Genomic DNA, 23,101 nt, shown 5'->3' with positions numbered 1-23,101 from the left:
AGCTGAGGGGGCCTGAGGTCCCCTGGTCCTGCAGTCACCTCCTCCTGCCTCCTACCCAGCACAGCGAACCGCTGCGGGTCAGTTAAACCACACTCTTTATTGTATTGTATTCCATGCAATATGTTGATGTTTTATAGTATGACAGAGGGAGTGAATAAAGATAAATGTTAGACATAAACAAAAGCAGAAAGGTCTTTTGTAACAGGTCCTGAGAAGGAAAGGCACATTGTAACCACCGAATTCAACAGAACAGAAACCTCAGACAGAGGAAGACAATGCTGGAAAGTGGATGAGGGAGGGGGTGTTTCAAGTTGGGTGATGTGGAAGCAGGTTTGACAGCAATCTGCATTTCCCCACCCACCAAGGTCTGTAGTTCAAATGGGTTTGGGGAACCTCAGTATTCAACTAAACCACGTCCACACTGCCATTGCTGGAGAGAGTCCAGGATCCCCAATTTCTCCAGGCTTAAGTCAGCACCAAGGGGCAGCGCAGGACTCCAAGCTCCTTCCTGCAGAGATGAGCTGGGCAAAGGCAGCTGGTGGAGAGGCAGGAGGGACGGCTGCCCAGCACCAAGGGACCCCAAACCACCTCCTGCCACGCACAGGAGCACCGCAGACCGCGGCATCACTGGTGACCTGTGGATATTGCTATTCACCAGCATCAGAGACCGCAGGGAAGGGATAGCTGAAGTGAAACGGTTGGCACGGACACTGGCACACGTCTCCGTCAAGTCAGACACTGGAGGGATCGTAGCACCTCAAAGGGAAGCAGCAGCAAAACTGTGTGTTGTGCCTGATTTAAGGCAGCAATTGCCACTTGGAATCCAGCACCAGGAAGCACAAGGGTCTTGCCAGAGCAGCATGAAGGGCTCCAGGGCCAAGGTTGGATGCTGGGACCCTGCCCGTGCAGTGACCACAGCATGGCCCTCAGCGAGCCGCTCTCGCACAGCGGACACAACGGGGATACTTCTGGGAACTGCCACGCAGTGGAAATGAGCACAAAACCAGGGCAGAGGCTTGCATATCTTGGCTTGCAAGAGAGGAGACAGTTCAGCTTCACTTTGGGATCAAGAGCAGGGATGGTTCTGTCATCACTTGGCTATAACACAGCCAGCTCCTCGCTCCAGATGTTGAAGTCTGTTTTGCATGCTAAAGAGCAAACATTTACAAGCCCAGATTTCTTCTTGAGTCTTTTTTCTATAGTTTGTTACCTGCAACCTTTTCCCACTCCCTCTAAACCATCCTGAAGGTCACAGCCAGGCTTAACTAGGCAGCAAGAGGGCAGACACATAAACATCAGCCCTGCTGCTGCCTCTTCCTGAGCAGCACAAACCAGAGCTCACTCTGTACCTGGGCAGGGATGGAGTTTGGGAGGTTTTATTCAAGGCTGTGGGCAGAGGGCTGTGTTATGTTGGTGACGGGCAGCCCACAAGCGCAGGCAAGCAGCAGGGCTTTGCCTCAAGCCAGGAGGAACAGCTCAGGGCCTCCACAGCTGAGATCAGGCACAGGGTCTCCATCTCCAAACAACCCAAGCAGGGGAAAAAGTTGTAGGAGCTTTTGCCTTTGCTGCAATGGACTTTGCACTGGGTGCTGGGAGAGAGCTGAGCTGCCCCTTGGCTGGGGCTTCACTCGGTCCGTGGCACAGATTGTAAACTTTAGTCCCTGCTGAGAGATAAGCTAGGTCTGGATTTAGCCTCCAGGTGAAAGGCTCTTTATCTCATTCTGCCTGGCTGCAGCCCCCAGCAGCTGCCCAGGGCAGAACCATGTCTCCCACTGCAGCCCAGCCCTGGGACATGGCAAAATCCCAAAAACTCAGGGGAGGAAGATGCTCTGGGGTCTAGCTCAGGCCTTGGAAAACCTGTGCAAAGCAGGACATGCAGCAAGCTGGAGCCAGGCAGCGCCCTGCTGTCACGGTATCACCTCTACATCTGACTGTGGCAACACTGAGCTGCGCTACGGGGTCATCACCCGCAGAGGTAATGGCACAAGGTGAGGGGGTTCTCCCTGCTGCTGGTGGGGACCCCACAATGCTGCCAGTGCCCGGGGTTCGGAGCTGCGAAGAGGCCAGCAAGCCGATGGGTGATGCCCCAGCCAGAGCTTCTTTCCAGAGGCCGTACAGAGAAACCATCAGCATCCAGGCAGAGGCAGGCGGCTCCAGCACCAAACCCTGGAGACAGGCCAGGACCAGGAGGCCTTATCCTTGTTGCTCTCAGGATGTAATGACGGCTCAAGCCTTATGATCTGTGGCACAGACAGGTGAAGAGCTGGAGTCGAGGGAGACGGGGGGAGCCTTCCTCTTCGGCTGCAGGAAACCACCCTGGTGCCTGCAAAAGCATTGGGATGTCCCCTTATCACTTAGGCCAGGGCTGGCCATCGCGGCTGGTGCTCTTCTCCTGAGCAGGCTCTGTCCACAGCAGCGTGGACAACTCCAACAGCAGGGAGCAGAAGCAGGAACGAGGGCCCACAACCCTGCAGCGATGCCACACCAGGAATCTGTGCAGAAGGCCGAGCAGGAACTGCCATCTCCAGGGATTAGCATTTGCTACTCTGCCATCTTTCTTCCTCGGCACATTTGTGCTGCATCTGCTCTGCCACAGCCTCAGGGCCGAATCCTGCTCCTCACATGGCTCCTGTCTCAAGGCTCCAAAGTGTCACCATCCCAGTGTCGCCACAGCTGGTGCAGCAAAGCCTCCAAGGCACCACCATGGCCCACATCTTCTCACCTGTGCCCCATGTGGGCTTGGGCAAGGCCACGGGGCTGGGGCTCCTCCAGCACCTCCTTCTGTCCCATGAGGCTTAATCCACAGCATCTTACCCACCTGCCAGGAGGAAAGGAGAGCTGGTACCCCCTGACCACCCCTAACCAACGTTCCCCAGCAAGTTCACAGCTGGCAATGCAGAGAGGAGAGGAGGAGGCACAGAGCAAGTCATCTCCTGGTCTTGTGATGGAGTTTGGTGCAAAAATCATCCTCTTCCACAACCCGGCTTGAGAAGAGCACTGGGGGGCACCACGTGTGCCCGGAAACAGCCTGGCCCAGGGGCCGCAGCCAAGCTCACACGTGCGCAGAGAGGAGGAGGTTGTGCCCACACTCATGCACCACATGGATGCACTTACAGAAAAAAAATGGGAACTGTGAGTGTGGGATGAGGGGTTTCCTGAGACTGCAGAGAAGCGAAGGCCGCGTTGAACAGTCAGGGACAGGCGCTGGTGTCAGAGCTGTCCTGCCTTAAGGCTGCAAGTGTTCCAGGTACTGCGGCAGCGGGTTCTCCTTGACGTATTTCTGAATGTACCAGCACGTCAGGTGAGCTTTCAGGTCCTCCTCCACCACGAAGTCCAGGGCTGCCTGCAACCAGCCAGAGAGGACAGATGGGTTACAGCCGGCACTCCAAGCCTACGCTCTCCTCTGAAACCTCCCGGGGGTCCGAACTCCTGCACCCAGTGCACAGCTGAGGGAAGTAGGTTATCATAGATCATAAATTTGGTTGGAAGAGACCCATAAGATCGAGTCCAACCATTAACCCACCCCTAGCACTGATCCATGTCCCTGAGAACCTCATCTCCGCGTCTGTTCAACCCTCCAGGGATGGTGACTCCACCACTGCCCTGGGCAGCCTGTTCCAATGCCCAACAGCCCTCTGGAGAAGAAACTGTTCCCAAGATCCAAGCTAAACCTCCCCTTGTCCTCAAGTACCACCTGCATGAGGCAGGTCAGGGGAGAAGGAATTGGGGAGAGCACGGCCATCCTGCCACAGCATCGCCGTGCGTGCGATGCCGATATGACAGGGCCTGACTTTGGCCAGGGTCTCTGGCCATGGCCGGACAGTGACAGGGGAAGGGGTGGCTGGGGCTGTACCTTTGCGAGGTGCTTGGCGATTCCTCTCCCGCGATAGGCGTCTGGCACTTCTGTGTGCTGCAAGTCCACGATCCGCTTCCCCACATATTCATAAAGCAGAACCGCCTTGTCATGGCAACCTGGGGGATGTAAGAGAGGGATGAGGCTCAGGATGTCCCCAGGGAGCAGGAGACAGGCAGCTTTGGGACAGCTATGCCAGCCCTGCACAGCTCCTGGTGCCTGTGGGAACAGCTGTGGTGCTGGGTGGTCTCATATAGGAAAGTCTCAGAGATTTTCCTTCCAGTGACATTTAGAATCATAGAATCACTTTGGTTGGAAAAGACCCTCAAGATCAAGTCCAACCATTAACCCACCCCTGGCACTGCCCCATGTCCCTGAGAACCTCATCTCCATCTGTTTAACCCTCCAGGGATGGTGACTCCAGCACTGCCCTGGGCAGCCTGTTCCAATGCCCCACAGCCCTTTGGAGAAGAAATTGTTCCCAAGATCCAAGCTAAACCTGCGCGGTGCAACTTGAGGCCGTTTCCTCTGCTCCTGGCGCTTGTTCCTGGGGAGCAGAGCCCGACCCCCCCTGGCTCCAAGCTCCTTTCAGGCAGTTCAGAGATCAGAAGGTCTCCCCTCAGCTCCTGTTCTCCAGCTGAACCCCCCAGGTCCCTCAGCTGCTCCATCACACTTGTGCTCCAGCCCCTCACCAGCTCCGTTCCCTTCTCTCAACTCGCTCCAGCAAGACCTCCGCAAGGTCTTTCTTGTCATGAGGGACTCAAAACTGACACCAGGATTTGACACCCCTGTTGGTCCCCCTGAGGAATGAGCAGGATCTGCTTGGCTTTTCCAAGCCCCTGGACCTTGTCTACCCAGCCCTGGATCAAGGGCCAATGTGCCAACATGACACCTTTAGGATAGTAAAGCACCTGGGAGGAGTGGGATGTGCTGATGTGGGAGTGAGCAAAACAAAGGAGGGGGAAGAACAGGACAAAGCTGACCCAGGTAACGCCCAATTCCTTTCTCTCTACAGCACTGAGGTTTTTGCCGTGGCATATAAAACAGGACAAGACTTCTTGGCCTGATGTTGCAGCATTTGGACAGACACATTTTGGGGAAGATGCCAGGAGAGATGAATCCCATAAGCACACAGGAAAGCGCAGACGGGCGTGCAGGGGGGTTCTGCCCACACATTTACATGCAGACACACACACAGGCTTCCTGTTGCAACACCCTGACCTTTCTCACAGCCGTTCAGTTACAGGAAAAAAAGAAGTTTCAGCACACGTGTCAATCTGAGAAGAGCTAATAGCATCCTTCATCTGCAGAACCTGAGCTTCTGTTTCCAACGCAAAAGCAAACATTTCATTTCTAGCAGGCTTTTGTATTTGAAAGTGAGTTTCAGAAATGCCAGCTTCCAATCAAAGAGACAAGCCTGATTAAAATAATGGAAACCTCTCCATTCCCTCCAGTGTTTATCGGAGGGTGAAGGGCCGCAAGGTTCACCTACATGTACTATGTGTTTACCTGAGCCCAGTGTGCTGGAGGTGGGGAAAAGCCCTGAAACAAGCCAGGATCCCAAAGGATTTCAATTCTGTGAAACAGCATCCTGCCAGGATTCTCCGATGCCATGGCCCAGAGACTCTGGGAAAAGGAGGGTGAAGCAGGTTGTACCCCCAAACCAGGACTGTTCCTGGGCTCTCCATGAGCAGCTCCAGGCACAACCCTCCATTTCTCACCAAAAGGCCTCCCTGGGGCCAGAGGGACCAGACGAGGGAGCAGAAACAGTTCACTGTGAGATGAAGCCAAAATTTCTGCTATGTGGTACCTGAGCATGGGGGGCTGCTCCCAGGAAAGGGAACATTGCAAAGCTGGGGAATGGGAAGCAGTGTTGACCCCATGCAGGAACAGCCCAGCCTCAGCTTGCTGCCATTTGCCCCCAAAGGGAGGGAACAGGAACAGAAATTACACCAAAACATGGCATAAGAGGGATGCTGCAAGCTGCCCTTCATCCATCTTGTCTCCTTAGACTTCAGGACAGGGATTTTATCACCCTGCAGAGATTGACATTGGCAAAACAGGCCCCATGAGCCTGATCGTGATGTTTGACTCGCAGACGCTCCCCAGCACAGCACCTCAGCGTCGAGGCCACCGCAAGCGGGAGAGTCTGAGCTGATGCAAACCAGCCCAAAGAGAATGAGGAGTGAGAAGAGGCCACGCGATGAAAACGGCAGCAGTGGCAGCGCAGCTGGTCCCCAGCCCGCCCTCCCTCCCTTGAACCACAGGGTGCACGGGGAAGGGGAAGCTTTTCTGGGAGATGGGCACTGGACCAGGTCTAAACTTGCTCTCCATAGAGGGTTTTCACTGGGAACAGTGGCATAGAGCTCCCACCCCAGCAGGAAGGGTGGTTTGGGCTCAGTCACACCGCTAGACATGAGTCCCCAAGCCAGGTGGCTCATGGGCCTTGGGGACAAATCCTGAGCCTATCCGCAGCCCTGAGCTGAGGAAGGGACACGGCAGGCATCCAGGATGACACAGGCACCCCACTCCAGCCCATTCTTCACTGGTCTCCTCTCCCGGGGCATCCACGGTACCTGCCTGGCAAGGGGATCCTGTAGCACAGCAGGACCTGTCCCCCAGCATGAGGACATCCCCGTGTCCCTCTGTGCCGACCCCAGCCCACAAATACACGGCTGTGTGCCCGGACAGAAGCAGGGCAGGGGCACGGTGAGATCTGGCTGCCTGCGGGACGATTTCTACACTCAGTTGCCGGCCTCTGCAGGCAGCCCCTGAGACACAGGGCTCATATTAACCCATCATAAATCTAGTTGAGCTTCTTTCTACCCCCTTCTCCGAGCGATAACAAAGCTCTGTGAGGTCTGGTTATAATCAGCTTTACTTTCAGCTTCTCAGTGCTTCTGGATCTGGGATGCAAGGAAAAACAGAATGTGTTAAAGCAAAGCAGCTGTTTCTATCACGGTTTTAGGAGCCACATGCAGCAATCAGGGGTGAGAGGGGAGCAACGAGTAAAGAAGGGAAAGATGGGGCAACCCAGAAAACACCAAATGTAATTCATCTTCCTTGGGTAAAAGGAGGGAGTCCTGACATGAAGTTATATGGGGGCACAGAGGCAAACATGGGATGGTGCTAAAAACAAACACCTTCGCAACAAGCTCACAGCTTTCACAGTGTCTCTGGCCTCTTGCTACAGGGATTTCCATAAAAATATCACCATGGAAGGTTTTCAACCAAACATGACATTACCATAAACGGCAAAACCATCAGCCCAGAGATCAGCAAAGCCTGGCTCTTTGGTCCACGAGCCCAACACAGCTGTGTTTTCCCAGACACCACCCACACTTGACAACCAGCTGAAATTAGGACCCTGACACTGGAGACAAGGTGACCTCGGTGCCCACCAGCAAGCTGTACGTTCACCCCATGAGCTGCTGTTCATCTCTAGTGCAGTAACACGGGACAAAAGTGCTCTGAGAGAGACACGCGGGACACACTGACACTAAAATCTGTGCCTGACCCATTTCTTGTCATTCCCCTGCGTGCGGCAGAGAAAACCTGCCAGCACATTCAGCACCACTGATGCTCATCGTGCCAGGAGCGGTGAAGGGAGCGGCCCAGGAAATAAACACCCCGCCACGCATTCCCACAGACCGGTTATCTCCTGAGCACCGTCCAGGGCTGGGCTGTTATCAGCAAATGCCTAACAAGGAGAGACAATCACCCGCCCCGCAGGGATGTTAGTCAGCCCAGCAGCAGGACTCTGCTTCCCTGAACTCCCAATAAAAAGCAACACCTCCATCACTGGGATCCACCTAGAACTTTGGGGAAGACCGTGGTGGTCCCCTCCTGAACCAGGAGGTTTTATACCGATTCACGCCCAAATCCCACCATGGGTTCTACAGTTGATTCTCCCACTCTCTAAGTTTATCATCTGCCAACTCGACTCGTGCCCCTCGGCCACCGTGGCTGGCAGAGGTTTTATTCGGCAAACCACGATAAAAAGATTACATTTCCCTAATAACTGTTGGTCCTTAGCTCTCCCCTCTATTTTGCGCAAGTACAAACTTTGCCGACAGCGACAGCGCTGTTACAGCTCTCGCGATGGCAGCGGGGACCCGTCACCTGGGACCTCGTTTGATCTCTCCCTCTTTGAAATAAGCAGTTGGTGAAATGGTTCTCTCCGCACCCAGCACGCACGTCTCCTCCTTCCCTGCTCCACCGCTGCCGAGCCTGCAGCCGGCACTTTGTAATTAGTGGTTGGAATTAGAAAAAAATAAAAAAGCGGGGGGAGAAGAGTCTAAAATAAAATCCAGACCGTTCCTGTTGTTTAATTGAGAATGCCTCCTGCAGTCTGTGTCATTTTTTATCTACCCATTTTATATTTTATTTTTAAAAGGCAACTACCCTGCAATTTCTGTAGGATGGCAAGGCGACCTGTTTTCCCCTGAGTGGTTCTCAGCACAGCAAACAAACAGGGAAGAGGCTTTGGGATCGTGGAATATTTGGGATTAACCGTTCAGAGGACGGCTGGAAAAGAACTGATGTGCCATAGACAAATTTTAGCGGCACTTACTATTTTTGTCTGCTCCACCCGATCTGTGACAGAGCTGTTGGGGGGGTCCAGATCCCACAGATGCCGATGGCAATTTGGCTCTGTGCTGGGGGTCCTACTGACACAGGTGCTCAGCACCAGGGCCCCCACTGGCCCCTCGGGGCCCTGAGGGGTTTCCCTGCAGGAATCCCAAACAAAGAGCTACAGAACAGCTCAAACACCAAGCCACGTCCCCAATGCCAACCTGGCACAGTCACATCACCCAAAGGCACCTGCCCCTGGGGACACTGAGACAGACCCTCCAAAACCTGCCTGGTCACCATGGGGCTCCACACCCCATAACCAAGACTCCCCCAGACCTCCTAGGACGAGGTTTTTGGGGGGGGCAGGAAGGATGTGGGACATCAGCAGGAACCAGGGGCGCTGGGGAAGGTACAGGGGGGGTCAGAAGAGTATTGGGGTGACAAAGCACAGGGGGAAACACACACGGTTGCGGGGGGGACACGGGATGGGAAGGGGAAACGGGGGACTGTAGGTACTGGGGGTCCCAAGGAGCAGAACCGAGGGCAGAGCGGAGCAGGGAAGGTACCGGCAACCCCCCCACACCCCGTGTCTCTTACCGTTCAGCCGCACGGTGAACTGCCGCCGCTTCCGATCGTGCTCCACCTGGATGGGGCAGCCCTGTTCCAGGAGGCCGAGCGGCGCCGAGTGCGCCATGGCCGGGCTGGACTGGGCCGGGCCGTCCGGCGACGCGGAGCCCCCGCAGCAGCGGCGGCAGCGACGGGTCCCGCCCCGGAACCCCGAGGGCGGCGCCGGGGGAGCCGGGGGAGCGGCGGGAGCGGCCGGGCCGGGGCGGCGGGAGCCGCGGGGGCTGCACCGGCGCGCGGCCGCAGGAAACCAGCTGTGCGCCACGTGCCCGCGCACCAGCCAATGGCCGCGCCGCCGTTTTGTTTTGGTACGGCCGCCCGGCTCTTAAAGGGACCGCGCACCACCGAGAACACCGGAGCGCACCGGCGAGTGTCGGGCGCCCGCTCTGCTGGTCTGTATTGGTGCTTCAGTGGTGCACTGGTTTATTGGTCTTGTACTGGTCCTGCACTGGTTTACTGCTCTTGTACTGGTCCTGTACTGGGCACTCTGGTTTACTTGTACTACGTTAGCATGGCGACACTGCCCCACTGTGCTATCTGCTCTGCAGGGGTTACCGCACTGGGAACCCTGCCCGTGCACTGGGTTCTCTGCACTGCTGTACTGGAGCTGCGTTGTTGCTGGACTGGTGCACCGGCCCTGCCCCGGTGTACGGGTCCGGCACTGGGTACTCTGTACTGGCTTACTGGTACTGCACTGGGGCCCAGCACGGGGGCACTGGTGCCGCCCTGCTGTGCCATCTGCTCTACAGTAGTTATTGTACTGGGTACCCTGCTCAGTACTGGGTTCTCTACACGGATGTACTGGTCCTGCACCGGTGTACGGGGGCTGCACTGTTGCTGCGCTGCTGCACTGGTCCTGTACTGGTGCTGCACTGTTGCTTCCCTGCTGTACTGGTGCTGACGCAGCACACAGGACTGGTGCACCGGTGCAGTGGGAGCCCCAGGTCCTGGCCCCATGTGGTGCTCTGTCCCCCCAGGGACAGGCCCTTTCCAGGGCAGGGGCTCTGGCGGTGCCCCCGCTGCAGGGCCAGGTCACATCCCACCACCCTGCAGCACACAAAACCCCAGAAAGCACCAGGAGGCTGGTCAGAGTGGCCACGCTGCTGCACAGACTTCAAGGTCCTCATCCCAGAGGTTCCAAAAGCAAAGGAAACCTTGTGTGCCAGCTGTCACGGGACACCGCAGATGCCCAGGGGGGACACAAGTGCCATAATTGGTGTTTGTGGGATGGTTGCACTAAGTGCACCCTCAAACGCAGAAGTAACCTGAACTTCCACATGCTGTATCGTGTACATCAATAAGCTCAATAAACTTGGTGCGTGCACCATGTGCAAAGCTGAGGGAGGAAATTGGGGAGGGTGTCTCCATGTGGAGCGGTACCACCAACACCTGGATACATTTGAACTGAAAGCTCTTGAGGGCAGGAGCTGAGCCTGTCCAAGGCGTCTGCACGCCGGCTGCACACCGGGGCAGGCTGGTGGCTGCCTGTGCAACAGGAAAAGCAGCAACCCCTAGAATTAATCTGGAACTCTTAATAGCTCACCAGCAGCTACTCTGCACCTAAATACCGTCTCATGTAGCTTGGCCTTTGTTTACTCATTCCTTTGGCTCCTGCTCCCAGAGTGAAGAGTCCATCAGCTGATTAAATCATCAGGCCACTCGGTTTGTTGTGTTTGTGTTACTCCATTGGCCGGTGCCGGTGCTGGTGTCGTGCCCCTCGGGGTCACGCTCTCTTGTTCCCATTGGGGATGAGCGGCTGCAGGACCCACCAGCCTGCAGACACGGGTGTCTGCTAGGACGAGAGCTTCGTTACCCTTTCCCTTCTCCATGAAAGGCTAAAAAATGTTGGTGGTGAGATGTTGTCCTTCTCATCCTTTCCCTGGCAGCCTTCACTCTGTGCTTGCACACTGTATGGCGGTGCGGGAAAACAAAGGCAGAAAAACGCCCAGAGCAAGGGAACGCAGGGGAAGGCAAAAATGGTGCAAACAGCCAAGTACAGCTGGGATTTTGCAGGGAGGAAGGAGACAAGTGGCACAAGCCTGAGGGCAGGGGGGAGCCCGGGGCAAATGGAGATGGGCTGAATCCTGCACCCCCTTGGAGCTGCGAGGTCGAGCAGGTGCCCTCCAGCGCCCAGCGATGCTCGGGGGAAAGCCAGTCGCTTTGCTGGGAAGCCTGAGGAGAGAAGGGAAAGGAGAAGCAGGTTTTGCACAGACAAAGGGGGGCTCCCCGCTGGCTTTCTTGGTGCTTCCCCCCATCCCGATCACTGTACTGGGGGCATCGGGGATGCGCCATCCTGCTGTGGGTGGGTTTCCAACACAGGCATGGCATAGCGCTGCAGCAAGGGACAGTGCTGGTGTGTCAAGTGGTCTGGGATGCACCCGCACCTCCTAATTTCCTCTGCCATTAGACTTTCCTTCTAGGCCCTGCAAACCCACGGGTTTATTTACAGCACCCTGGAAATGTGGACCAGCCTTCCAGGGGTGCCAAAAATCCAGCACCCTTGCCAAAATTTCTGGGAGCACTTGGGCTCCATGGGGATGCTTGGCTCTGTCTTTGCCTGTGATGATTCTCTCTGCCTCGGGCCAGCAATTACTGCTGCCTCTGATCTTCCAGATACACTTCTCCAGCAAAGCGTCTGCCGGGTGCGACGGCAGCAGCTCCGGCTGATGAGGAGGTGCGGGAGGAAGGAGCCATGCTGGCAGGCGCCGAGAGGCTGGAGGAGAAAAAGAGAGGTGCTCTCAAGAGGTCTCCATGCCCTGCCACCAACAAGGAGGTGACCATATGGTGCCTCTGGTCCCTTCCTTGCAGCCTGTGGGCGTCTGTGGACTGCCCCCCAAAGCCCCACGCCTTCCCACCCTCTTAGGTACCCACATTTCCATTTGTGTTTCTGCAGCATTCAAGCACCGAGAGGCTTCGGAGCAGACAACAAACCCCGACCAGTGCAGTGCCCGGCCGTTCAAGGCAGGCGAATAAAAGCTGAGTGGCTGTTTCATCCACCCTGTAATTGCAGCGGGAGCCAGCAGTGATCTGCAGCCATGCCCGGGGATGCGGGAGAAGGAACGGCGTCGCATGCAACATGCTCGGGGATAGCAGGGTCATGCCCTGTGCTTGCAGTGACACCCCAGGTGCCACCAGTGCTGGGGCCCGGTGTCAAAGCCGGTCCCACCGGTCCTCGCAGCTCCACAACCAGCTGCACGTTTGCAAAAGTGCTAATGATGCTCTGCCCTGCAGCAGCACCCCCCGAATCTCGCACCCCAACACTGGCCCAGCCCAAACCCGTTTGACTCAGCCAGGCTGCAGTTCCAAACCCTTTTGTTGATTCAGAGGTTCGTAGAAGTCATAGAATCGTTTAGGCTGGAAAAGACCTTTAGAGATCATCAAGTCCAACCGTAAAGCTAATGTTGCCAAAATGGAAAGTTTCCCAGAACAATTAAATTTGCTGTCAGTTTGAGCTGTTATTCTCCTTTAATGTTTGCTGAGATACCAAAGTAGTCCTGGAAAGACCTTTTAGGTTTGTTTGTTTGTTTTAAGACTATGATTCTAAGTGTGTATGGACAAAAACACCTTAATTCTTCTTTGAAAATGTGCTAGGCTATAAAATATGCAAACTAAAAATGACTGATTTTGTTTTTTTTATAAAAACTTGTATTCCTTCCCCAGAAGTTAAACAGGCACCTCACAGCAATTTTGCCTCCCTCTGCCTCCTGTGCTAAAAAAAACGGTCAAAAACAATGAGAGAACAAATACCGCATATAACCACAGTTTTAAGGTAATATGTTGTCAGGATTCGTATGGCGAAAGGCCAGAAAGGTCCAGTCTGCTCCCAGCTCCTGCTCACCCAGCCCAGGCTGTGACATCTGCAGCTCTTGCATCAGAGCTGATGACCCTGTGGTTCATTATTTTAAGAAATAATCCTTGCCTGTGTTGAAAGACTTGAAAGGTGGTGAATCTGCTACGTCTCTCAGGGAGGTAATTGCTCCCCCTATTAAAAACTTGTAATTTATTTCCCGTTTCAACTTTTCTAGCTTCAAATTGCAGCTGCTGGATCTTATGCCAGGTCTGTTGGAGACATCCGTCCTTGACCCCAGCCTGCAGTGTTTCCCTTGGGCTGGCTGGTTTTGGGGCAGCTTTTCCAGCCCTCAAACTGATCCCAAATACTCTGCAGGACACGAAGCTGAGAACAGGCTGAGGCAGAGCAGTTGTCATTTCACCAGGGCTGTTGGCAGCTGCCAGCCCTCCAACACTTTCTTTGTATTTGTATGGCTCATGCTAGGAATTTTGGCCAGAAAATGGCATTTGTGACCTCCCTTTAGCTTGTACAACTGCATCGCTCATGTCTGGTTTGACCACTACATTCTGCAGCCCAGCTCAGGGTTTGGGGAAGCATCCTTGCCCCAGGACGTGCCATAGCACATTGCTGGGCCAGAAGGGGTTGATCCCCAGTGACTTGGAGAGGGATAAATCCCCATTGTTTTTTCAGCCAGACCCACTGGTGGGACCCATGGAAGATCATGGAATAGTTTGGGCTAAAGGGACCTTCCCAGCTCCCCCAGTGCCCCCCCTGCCATGAGCAGGGACATCTTCACCAGCTCAGGTTGCTCAGAGCCCCGTCCAGCCTGGCCTGGGATGTCTCCAGGGATGGTTCATCCACCACCTCTCTGGGCAACCTGGGCCAGTGCTGTAAAAAGTTTCTTCCTCTTGTCCAGATTCTTTTTTGAACCATGATGAGTTGAGCTTGGCCGGTCTCAGCATCAGCCTCCCAGCCCAGTACCACCCTCACCCCCACGCTCCGTGTCCCTGTATCAGGGGAGGCGTGAGGCAGGACAGAGACCCCCTGGGCCGTGCTGCCACCCGGGCACCGCCGCCAAACGACGGCGTGCCACGGCGGTGTCACGCCGGTGGCAGGGACAGCGGGGACACCCGCAGGGCAGCGCTGCCCGCCCGACTCACTTCACCCTCCCAGCTGTGCCCGAGAACCGCGAAGCTCTTCCCGCGGAGGCAGTAACCACGCCTCCCTCCCGCCGCTGACCAATCCCGCCGCGCGGGGGGCGGAGCCTGCCGTCCGTCGCCTATTCCCCGGCGGCCGCCGCGCTGGGCCGCACTCCGCCGGGCGCCGCGCTCAGCCCGGGCGCTGCGGGGCCGCCGCCATGTCCCTGCCCAGAGGTAGGACCGGAGTGTGCTCGGTGGGGCTGCGGGACGGGTGTTCCGGGGGGAGCGGGGCTGCGGCCGGGCTGAGCCGCCTCCTCGGCTCTGGCGTAACCCGCGGGCACGGCAGGGCTGTTGCCCAACCCGCCGGGCGTGGGCTCCGCGCTGCCGGCCGGGCTTCCGCTGCCCGGTCCCGGCCGAGGGCCGCGCTGCTCTGCGCCTGCAGCCGGGCCGGGGAGCTGCAGAGCCCGGGGCGTGCGTGCGGCGGCGCGGGGGGAGAGGGAGCGACCGGGCGCTGAACCTGCGTGGGAGGGAGGGGGTGAGGGGCCTGTTTGGTAAAATAATGATTAAAAAATGCAAGTTTAACGTGCCGCGCGGAGAAACCGGCCGTGGGGGCTCAGCAGACATCGTGGAGCAGCTCGTACCGAGGACGGGCAGAGCCCGTGGCGGGGGGACGGAGTCCCGGTCCGCACGTGTGGCGGTTGGTTTTGGTGACCCAGCGCGCTGCTGGGAGCGCTGCACAAGGACAGAGTCCTGTTGGTTGGAAGAGACCCTCGACAGCACCGAGCCCGTGATGGGTTTCCCGCTGTCTCCGCCGTGCGTGGCCGGCAAACGTGACCGTGCGTCACAGGTGTTATTTATAGAGCATCTCTGTGACTAAGGTGGCCTGGTCGCAGTCCCCAGGTGAGCACGGGCTGGCGGGCATTGGCCCCGGGTGACACCGCCAGCATGCCGGGAAGACGGGGAAATGGCTTTGCTGGCGTCTCGGTGCGCCGGGGAGCCGGTTGCATCAGCGCCGTGAGCGCAGACCGGACGGAGGAGGGAGCACACGGAGTACGGCTGCTGCCTCTCTTATCACCGGAATAAAATTTGAGGGGTTTTCCTCATTTGGGAGTGATGCACTGGAAACTCGAAGTCAGGAACCATGTGAGCAGATGAACGCACCTCGGCGTGACTTTTTTTTTTTCCTCCCCTTTTAAAATGATCCGTGTCTTAACTGGAGGGAATGTGGACCTGAGTTTCCTGTTTGCTGTGTAAGCAGGGCGTGAATCAGCGGCGATTTACGGTGCTGCTGAGCGGAGCTGCTGACTCACAGGTAGCAGCACATGCCTCCAGCTGCCGTCTCGTGTTGAAAGGGATCATCTTAAAAAGGCTCTTGTTGGGACGCCGGAGCCCAGACCTCTCGCTCAGCTTTGCAGGTGCAGTGTGCAGATGTGTGGATGGAGGGAAGAGGTGAGCCTGACCCGGGGACCTTTTAGGGGACAACAGCCAAGCTGGACCCAGGAGGATTTTGGGGGAAGCGATCTGGCTGGCGGCAATCGGTGATGCCTGTGGGAGCACCTGGGGGCGTGGTGCCGGCTTGTGCGGCTGTGGAGGAGGTTTGGAACCCGTCTGTGTCTGCAGGTTTCTGGTTGCATGGGGCTGGTGGTTGTGCCGAACCCATTCATTCATACAGTTACTCCTGTTGTCCTTTGCCGGCGGTGCTGCACATGTGCCGAGTGCGCCTGGTCTCTGCTGGCACCGCCAGCTTTGGGTCCTCATCTGACCCGAGCTCCTTTGCCTCCATCAGGGCAGCATCCAGCATGAGGATCGATCCTGAGCATTTATAATGCATCTGACTCTTAAAAACTCTCTCCTCTCTCCCACTATGTGTCCATGGTGGGTTTTGCTGGCCCTCCAAGCGGGTTTGCTGGTTGCCACATAGGGATGCTTGTAGGTCTGAGCGTGTGCATCTGCTGCTGGGCCTGCAGACCATTGTGGCAGCACTCGCGGCAGCTCCTCCTGCCTCTCCTTTTGGGCAGCCTGAGTTTAAGCTGAATTTCCCTAATTTTCCTTAGGGAAATTCAGCAAGTGGCTTCAGGTTTGCTGGCTGCCTTCCCTTCTTGGACTTGAGTTGGTTGTGGTAGTCGATGGAGGGTGATGGGTCGAAACTGTCGTGTTGGCTATTTCCATGATAGATGCATGCCAAAACTCGCGTGCCGTCATTTTGGCTTAGTCACAGGGTTGTCTGCTGCCTCGGGAGTTTTTGGGGATGCGCGTGGCTGGCTGTGACACGCGTGATAGGAATGGTGCTGGGCGAGAGCTTTGCCTCCGCTCCGTGCTAAACATAGCTTGGGAGATAAACACCTTCTGGGGATTATGCGAAGCTTAGGAAGGATTTCGGCTTTCTTCCTCTTCCCATTGCTCCTATCTGCTGGATCCAAATTACCTTGTAGGATCAGGTGTGTGGGAAAACACTTGTGTTTGGGCGTTATCTTGCGCTGTCAAATATGCAAAAACTCCGTTGTCTTGGGTCACCAAAACTCCCTCGAGCTGTGTTTCGTTGGATGGGTGGCACTGAGGGAAGGAATCGCGTGCGAAGCACCAGAGCTCCCCTGTCCCCTCCTTGCAGAGCTTTGCAAGGGATGCACCTTCAAGCCACAAATTGCGACACGTGTCAGGTCCTGGGTGTGATTTTCCAACAAAGTTGCATCTTTTAGGTGCTGTGAAGGGAGGAGTGTTGTACCTGAGAGGTTAAAGCAGAAGGGGAGGAAGCCCTGGGGAGTTTCAAGCTCTTGGTGCATGTAGAAGCCCAGTGGAGGGTGCTGAGTTTGTGTTAAACCTTGTGTGTGCAAGTCCAGGCTGTTTGAGGCAAATTTTCTACCTGTGTGAAGACCCGTGTACCCATTGCCGTGGCTTGTTAGCTGTGACTCGAGTGGCCCCTGGGAAGCTCCTTCTGGAGGGACAGGTGGGAGCGTGCACCCAAAAATGGGGAGTTTGCTGGAGAAAGGAGCTGCGGGGAGGGAGGATGCACCGGTGGGGGCTGGAGGGAGAAGACCTGCTTGGCATCCCCTGTGCTCACCCAGTGCCCAAATAATTCAAAAGCAAAGTTTTCTGTTTAGGGGAGAAATCTTCTTCTGCAGAGGCAGGTGCTGTTGGGGAGGGGGGAACAGGATCCAGGGGAATCAGGCTGTGTTTCTGGGGGGGCAGCTTTGCTTTGCCACCGAGGCTGAGAAGAATCAGCGGTGAGAAAGGCCGGAGCCTGGGGCTGAACGGGTGCTTGTTCTGCTGGCGTGTCTATTCTGGGTGGGTAAATAAGCAGTGGGGATGGGTCCCTCTGGCCGTGGCCTCCGCGGGAGAACGCCGCTGTCATGCACTTCAGTTGGCTGTGAATCCTGTACTGTCTCCTGTACCATTCATGCTTTTCCTGCTGCCACCCCCCCCAAAAAAGGCAGTTTTGCTGAAAATACACGTATGGCTGTGACCTGCAGAAGCAGAGCTTTGGCTTCGGGTTCCCTGTCACCTCTGGGCAGAGCAGCCACCAACCTGGTGTCCCCTGGGTGTGTGGGCAGGGGGTGGCAGGGCTGGGAGCTGTCATCCCACTAAAACAGATATTTTAATTCTAGGTGAAGTATCACGAAGCTTACATTCTAATTAATTACAACCATATAGAGAGCACAGCACTTTGCTTCTGCCCTCCTCCTTGTGCTGCTTTCTGCTAGAATAACAGTGGGCGCCTGCAAAATATCACCTTGGATGCAATAAATATTTAGCTGTGCTTCGGCAATCTGTTTCCCTCCCTGGAGGGATGCTCTCCTGCTTTAATTCGCTGGATAATACTTCTCCCTGAAGGCTGCTGCTCTTATTTTCCAGCTCTGGGCTGCAGTCCAGGGCTGAGCCGGAGTTTGCTTTGCCTCTGTTTGCAAAGGGTGGTCGTTGCTGGAGGAAACTCAGCTGTGCTTGGTAGAGCTTCTCTGTGGATTTGGGTTTCTGGACCTGGGGATTTTGTGACCCAAGAGGCCACCGCTGTGGACATGGGGCTCTGTGGGTTTTTGGATGGGAGATGTTTTTTACTGGTATTAATAAGGCTGTTGGCTGGGGAAAGAGCTGAGAGAGGAACTTGTGTTGGCTGAGGAGGTGATTTTACTCTACCAATAAAAAATGTTGGGTTTTACTGGCATGACTCGGGATCGCTTGTGGGGACATATGGAGCTCAATCCACTCACCGCCTGCTTTGCTGACAATTTGTTAGCACAGGTCGAGCGTTAGCCAGGGATTTTGAATGGGGGAGAGGATGGAGAGGACTTTTTCATGGTGGAAACTGGAAGTTTTCTGTTTTCAGCCTGGGAGATACCCCGTCTCCCTGCAGCCTCTTATCTGCATGAGGACGATGCTGCACTGATACATGGCATTGCCGTGAGTTTAACTGTTGCCCTGAGGAAAGCCATAATTACCAGGCAGGGTTGCAGCTATCTCAGATACCGTGGTAGCACCTTGTGGCCCAGCTGGGCTCGGTTTGCACTGGGTCTGAGTCTCTGCTTCCTTTTCTGGCCTTGGGATGGGGCTCCCTGCCTGCATCTTTCCTTGCAGCAAAAGGCTGGAGCAACCAGCAAAAGGTTGGTGCCCATGCGGGGTGCAGGGGGTTGTGTATGGGAAAGGTGAAGGGGAGGATTTGGGGGTCCTATAGTCCCAGGAGGTTGGGGAAGGAGGGAATCGCTGCCTAATTCTGGGAGAGGTGCTGAACCCACAGCAGGGTAAAGGTGGGAACAAAGCAGACCCTCCCCAGCATCTTTCCCCCCCAGTAATCCTGTGCTGTGTTGTCCGCGTGGCTTAATTAATCCACAGGGTTAATACCACAGGGCTCCTTGAGTGCACGGTCTGTTCCATCAGCCTCTTGCAAGGGAAGGTGGGCAGCGCTTTGGAAGAGCCTTTCAAGCCCCGCAGGCTGGTGGGCTTTTCTGTGCGCCGTGATTGCCCTGCTGTGCAGCTGTGTCTAACACGGGGGAAACAGAGAAATGCTTGAATTGTGGGCTTTAGGATCAGGGGGGACAATGGCGAGCATCGGGCTCTGCCCGAGGTCAGGGCATTGCTTCCAGGAATTACTGCAGCTGGTCCAACAGCTTTTGGGCAAATTAAGCCAGATTGTGTTCCAATCTTGTTTGTCAAGACATCCAGTGCTGTTGGGTTTCTCTGAAAGGTGCGTGTTGTGACCTTGGGGAGCTGTTTGGTGCACCGGGGTGTGGTGCAGCGGGGTGTCTGTGCCCTGTCCTCGGGAGCGGTGGCTTCATAGCCTGGGGAGCTGGGGAGGGAGAAGGGTGAAGGTGAAGGTCTGGCCATTTCCCCCTCCCCTAGGTGCTGGGGTGGGTCCAGAGCCCCCCAGGCTTCTGCAGCCTCCGTGCTCTGGAAGGTTGTGGCTGAACTAAGGCCATCCCATGCTCTAAGCCTTAAGTGAAATGCTGCTTTTTTTTCCTTAAAAAAGATAAATTTCTCTTAAAACCATAATTTGAGTGGAAGAGGAGGAAGGATGAGGAGGAGACAACACTTACCAGAAGTTGTTTGTAGAGCATCCACCCTTCCTCCCCCCACACCACCACCACCAAAGAAAAATCTAGTTTTGGAAAGGAAGAAACCTCCAGAGTGCTCGATACAAGTAATTTCCCACCAGAGGCTGCAAACCTGAGCTGTGGTTTGGATCTGGCATCAGCCTCACTGCTTGTGTGGTGAACCTCTGAGGATGACGGTGCTTGTCCCCTCTGCTCCCCAGGACCTGCTTGTACAGCACCAGCTGTCCCTTGTCACGGGGCATTTGTACCTTGCTCTTCTTATCTTCTACCGTTATATTGTTGTATCATTCAGAAAACTTAAAAGCAGCTTTTAATTATTTAATTTAATGATTGATTTAATGATTTAAAGTCTTACATTTCCAGTAAGGAATGCACAGGTGGGATGGGGTCCTGCTGGGATCTCTTTGATGCTGAGAGCCGTGTCGTCCCTCACCGGTGACGGATGGGACTGGTGGTGCGGTGACCTGTGGTGCAGGGCAGAGGGACAGGATGGGAAGAAGCCTGTGCACAGGGCTTGGCAGGTGACAGTCATGTGTCTGACAGATCATAAACACGCAGGGCTGGTTACGTGGACGGGCTGGGGGTGGTTTTGGGGAGGATGACGGGGTTATCTAGGGAGTGTCAGCTTGTCTGGGCTTGCAGGCCAGTTAGATACTCGTTTGTGGTGTGTGGATATAAATTCCCTCCTAGCCCAAGTCGTGCAGGGATGGCTGATGCTGTTGCCGTGGGAGCTGGCTGTGGTGAGTCGGTGCTGTGCAGCCCTAAACATCTTTACAGGTTACAACAGGACAAGGGGTGATGGTTTTAAAGTAAAGGAGGGGAGATTAAAGCCAGACGTGAGGACAGACATTTTGACACTCAGGGTGATACAACACTGGCCCAGGTTGCCCAGAGAGGTGGTGGATGAACTATCCCTGGAGACATCCCAGGCCAGGCTGGACGGGGCTCTGAGCAACCTGAGCTGGTGAAGATGTCCCTGCTCATGGCAGGGGGGGCACTGGGGGAGCTGGGAAGGTCCCTTCAACCCAAACTATTTGGCGATTCTGTGGTGTTACTGGTAGCATTGAGATGGCAGCACCCTGCCCTGGCTTGCTGGAGGACATTTGCCACCCATCTCCAGGCAGCTGGAGCAGATGTCCTCTCCTGCTGTGCGCATCTCTCCCAGCAGGACACATTTCCTATTAAAGGCAGTGAAGGGCAAGCACGCTGCGTGGTGCAGGTGTCTTTTGCTGTAGGATGGAGATCTTTTTCCTGGTGTTGGAGTGACAAAGTTGAGGCTCGAGAGGGAGATGACGGAGCAGCAGAACGTGCAGCCCCGAGGACCGGCGAGGATGGTCCCTCTGAGTCAGACCTGGCCGCCTGCCCCACGGTGCAGGGGGAGGGTGTTTTTGCAGCTCGTCACTAAAAAATGACGTGGCTCTTTTTCTGAGCGCCAGATGTGCTCACCGTCAAGGCTTTTTAAGAAAGCTGCTCTGCATAGTTAAGAATCCCCTGCCGCTGCGCACTGCCTGGTCTCTCTCCTGACCTGCTGCCAAGTTGTACCTCAGCCAAAGATCTTGTGCTGATACATGTCTTTGGCTGTTCTTTGTCATCTTCCAAGCACTTTTAAAAGGTGCTCGGGGGGGTAGGTGGCAGCCCCAGCCCCATGTGCCTGTTTGTAAAACCCTGTGCTTGCACCCAGAAAATCCCTGCCCGCAGCGGGCAGGGTGGTGAGAGGCATTTTTCTTTGTGTGTATGTGTGCACATGTGCTCAGCTGCCTCTTGAGGTTTCCCGTGTCTCCCCACAGCTAAAATAATCCACCCTGTGACCAATCCATACTGGACTTGCCCGTGATGCTCCCTGCCGAACACTGTTCCCATCGGTGAGAGCTGGGTGGTCAGAGGAGCCAAAGGTGCAGAAAGGAGGATGCAGGTGTTGGGGGGTGGGTGGTGATGCTGCCAGGGCATCAGCGTGGACCCAGACCAGCTCTTTCTCTTTGGCAGTGCCTGTTTTTGTTAAGGCTGGAAGCAGCTACCTTAAGGCTGCCAAGAAAAGGAGGTGGTGGTGGGTGTTTTAAATCTGCTGCTTCTACAACCCCTGTCTGAACTCTTCATCAGCCTCTGCAGCCCGTTTCCTCCAGGTTTTGAGTTGATCCTAGTGATTTCCTGGCTGTGAGCATCATTTGCTGCGAGCATCGTTTGCCTCGAGCATCCACAGTGAGCACCGGGTGCCGGAGGGCACTGGCACGGGGCAGGGCTGGGGTTCTTCTCCAAGCCGAGGAGACCCACGGGGCTGCGCCACAGCCACGCTGCCTCTTGTGCTCTGCAGATGCTGCTCTCCTGCCCAAGAGAAGCTTTTGCAGGTATTAATTACACCTGCCCCCTGTTTGCTGAAGGATGCTGGGGTGATGAGAGTAAAGCGTAGCCTGTGGGAGGTGCCTTTAGAAATCACCGGGCAGAAATTGTGGGTGAATTTTAATTGAAACTCTTATCAGCCTTGCGTGTAGTTTGCTAAGGTGCTAGAAAACAACTCAGCTTTTCCTCCAGCGGTTCTCCCGTACGTGTGGTTTCCTTTTCTGTGTACGTTCCAGGTTGCTGCAAGAGTTTACCCTTAATTTTGGATCCACAAAGAATTTAATGTTCGGTAACTGTGGATTTCCCCGTGGGGTTTTACAGTTGCAGCTCAGTGAGGGAAACCATGTGTAACCGTCACAGGGAAAGGAGCCAACGTGTTTTTCGCTTTATCTCAAACAGGTTTGACGTTTCACACGTTTCCTTCCAGCTCCTCTCCCTGCCGTCTCGCACACCGCCCTGCAGAGCACCGCTCCTTTCCCCAAAATGCAGCTGTGAGGCTCCGTCTTGGGGGGTAAAAGGGATTTAAACAAATATATTATGTCTTATTTAAATGGAAATGGTTTTTGGAAGCCCTAAGTGTGCCCCATGAGAAGCTGCAGGCTGAGCTGCCCTGAGTCACCGCTCCTGAGCCGGATGCGTTGGAACCGGCTTTACTAGGAAAAGCCTGCACCGCTCACTTCCCCTGAACGGCAGCAAAACTGCGGTGCAATGGGTGGATTCAAGAGAGATAGGCGAGGAGTGGAAAAAAAGGGGGAGCAAGACAAATAAAACCCACCCAAAGGGAAGCAGCGGAATGAGGCTGTGCCCTTCCCATCGGTGAAACGCCGCTGAGCTGCGGGCACATCGCCTGCAATTCCCAGGCGTGAATCAAAGCTGCCCTGTGGGTACCAGGCAAATCTGCCCCAAAATAGGTGTTTTCCCCACACAGAGCTTTTGCAGACTCAGAAGAGCCCATGGGAGCGGAACACGGAGGGTGATGCTGGGCAGTGGGGCTGGCAGCGGCGTTCAGTGTCCTGATGGTCCAGGCTTTAATTGGGAGGGGGATTTTTAAGCTTTACAGCAGGGGAAAAGGAGAACTGTTTGTGGGTGACCTCTGCAAAACGTGGAGCTTAGCAAGTATGTGGTGCTTCTACCTCTCTCTAAGACAGATATATATCTATTTAACTTCCTAAAGCAGTGAGCAGCAGGAGATGATCTCATGGACTGGCTGGATGTGGGACATGTTCTGGGAATGTGGATGAACATC

At 55.4% G+C, this 23,101-nt stretch overlaps 2 protein-coding genes across 3 annotated transcripts in view; one reads left to right on the top strand and one right to left on the bottom strand.

Moving 5' to 3' along the window:
• Nucleotides 1-117: 117 nt before the first annotated feature.
• On the bottom strand, nucleotides 118-9,257 carry NATD1 (N-acetyltransferase domain containing 1). The gene is made up of 3 exons (XM_080353827.1): nucleotides 9,026-9,257; nucleotides 3,854-3,972; nucleotides 118-3,343 (listed from the first exon to the last, which is right to left on the bottom strand). The coding sequence occupies exons 1-3, from the start codon at nucleotides 9,120-9,122 to the stop codon at nucleotides 3,227-3,229; spliced, it is 333 nt and encodes a 110-aa protein (XP_080209953.1). The 5' UTR covers nucleotides 9,123-9,257; the 3' UTR covers nucleotides 118-3,226.
• A 4,878-nt stretch (nucleotides 9,258-14,135) lies between these two features.
• The window catches only part of MAP2K3 (mitogen-activated protein kinase kinase 3), a 33,224-nt gene continuing 24,258 nt past the window's right edge, over nucleotides 14,136-23,101 (top strand). The window contains exon 1 of one of the 2 annotated variants that reach the window (XM_080353655.1): nucleotides 14,136-14,215. In XM_080353655.1, coding sequence (XP_080209781.1) covers nucleotides 14,200-14,215 — 16 coding nt within the window. In that variant the 5' untranslated portion in view covers nucleotides 14,136-14,199. Of the gene's footprint in view, nucleotides 14,216-20,201; nucleotides 20,262-23,101 lie in introns of those variants that run through there. The other variant, XM_080353654.1, reaches the window with a different exon arrangement.

Source organism: Nesoenas mayeri, assembly GCF_963082525.1.
Source record: "Nesoenas mayeri genome assembly, chromosome: 15".
NCBI classification, from domain to species: domain Eukaryota; kingdom Metazoa; phylum Chordata; class Aves; order Columbiformes; family Columbidae; genus Nesoenas; species Nesoenas mayeri.
Note: the sequence above shows the minus strand (reverse complement) of the source record. Positions and strands in the feature narration are given on the sequence as shown.

What these genes read in the sequence shown, in the direction of transcription:
- NATD1 (XM_080353827.1), bottom strand. Translation starts at nt 9,122, where the DNA reads ATGGCGCACTCGGCGCCGCTCGGCCTCCTGGAACAGGGCTGCCCCATC. An exon ending in GTTCACCGTGCGGCTGAACG is followed by an intron (nt 3,973 to 9,025) that starts GTAAGAGACACG and finishes TACATCCCCCAG; the next exon opens with GTTGCCATGACAAGGCGGTT. An exon ending in TCGCCAAGCACCTCGCAAAG is followed by an intron (nt 3,344 to 3,853) that starts GTACAGCCCCAG and finishes GGCTGGTTGCAG; the next exon opens with GCAGCCCTGGACTTCGTGGT.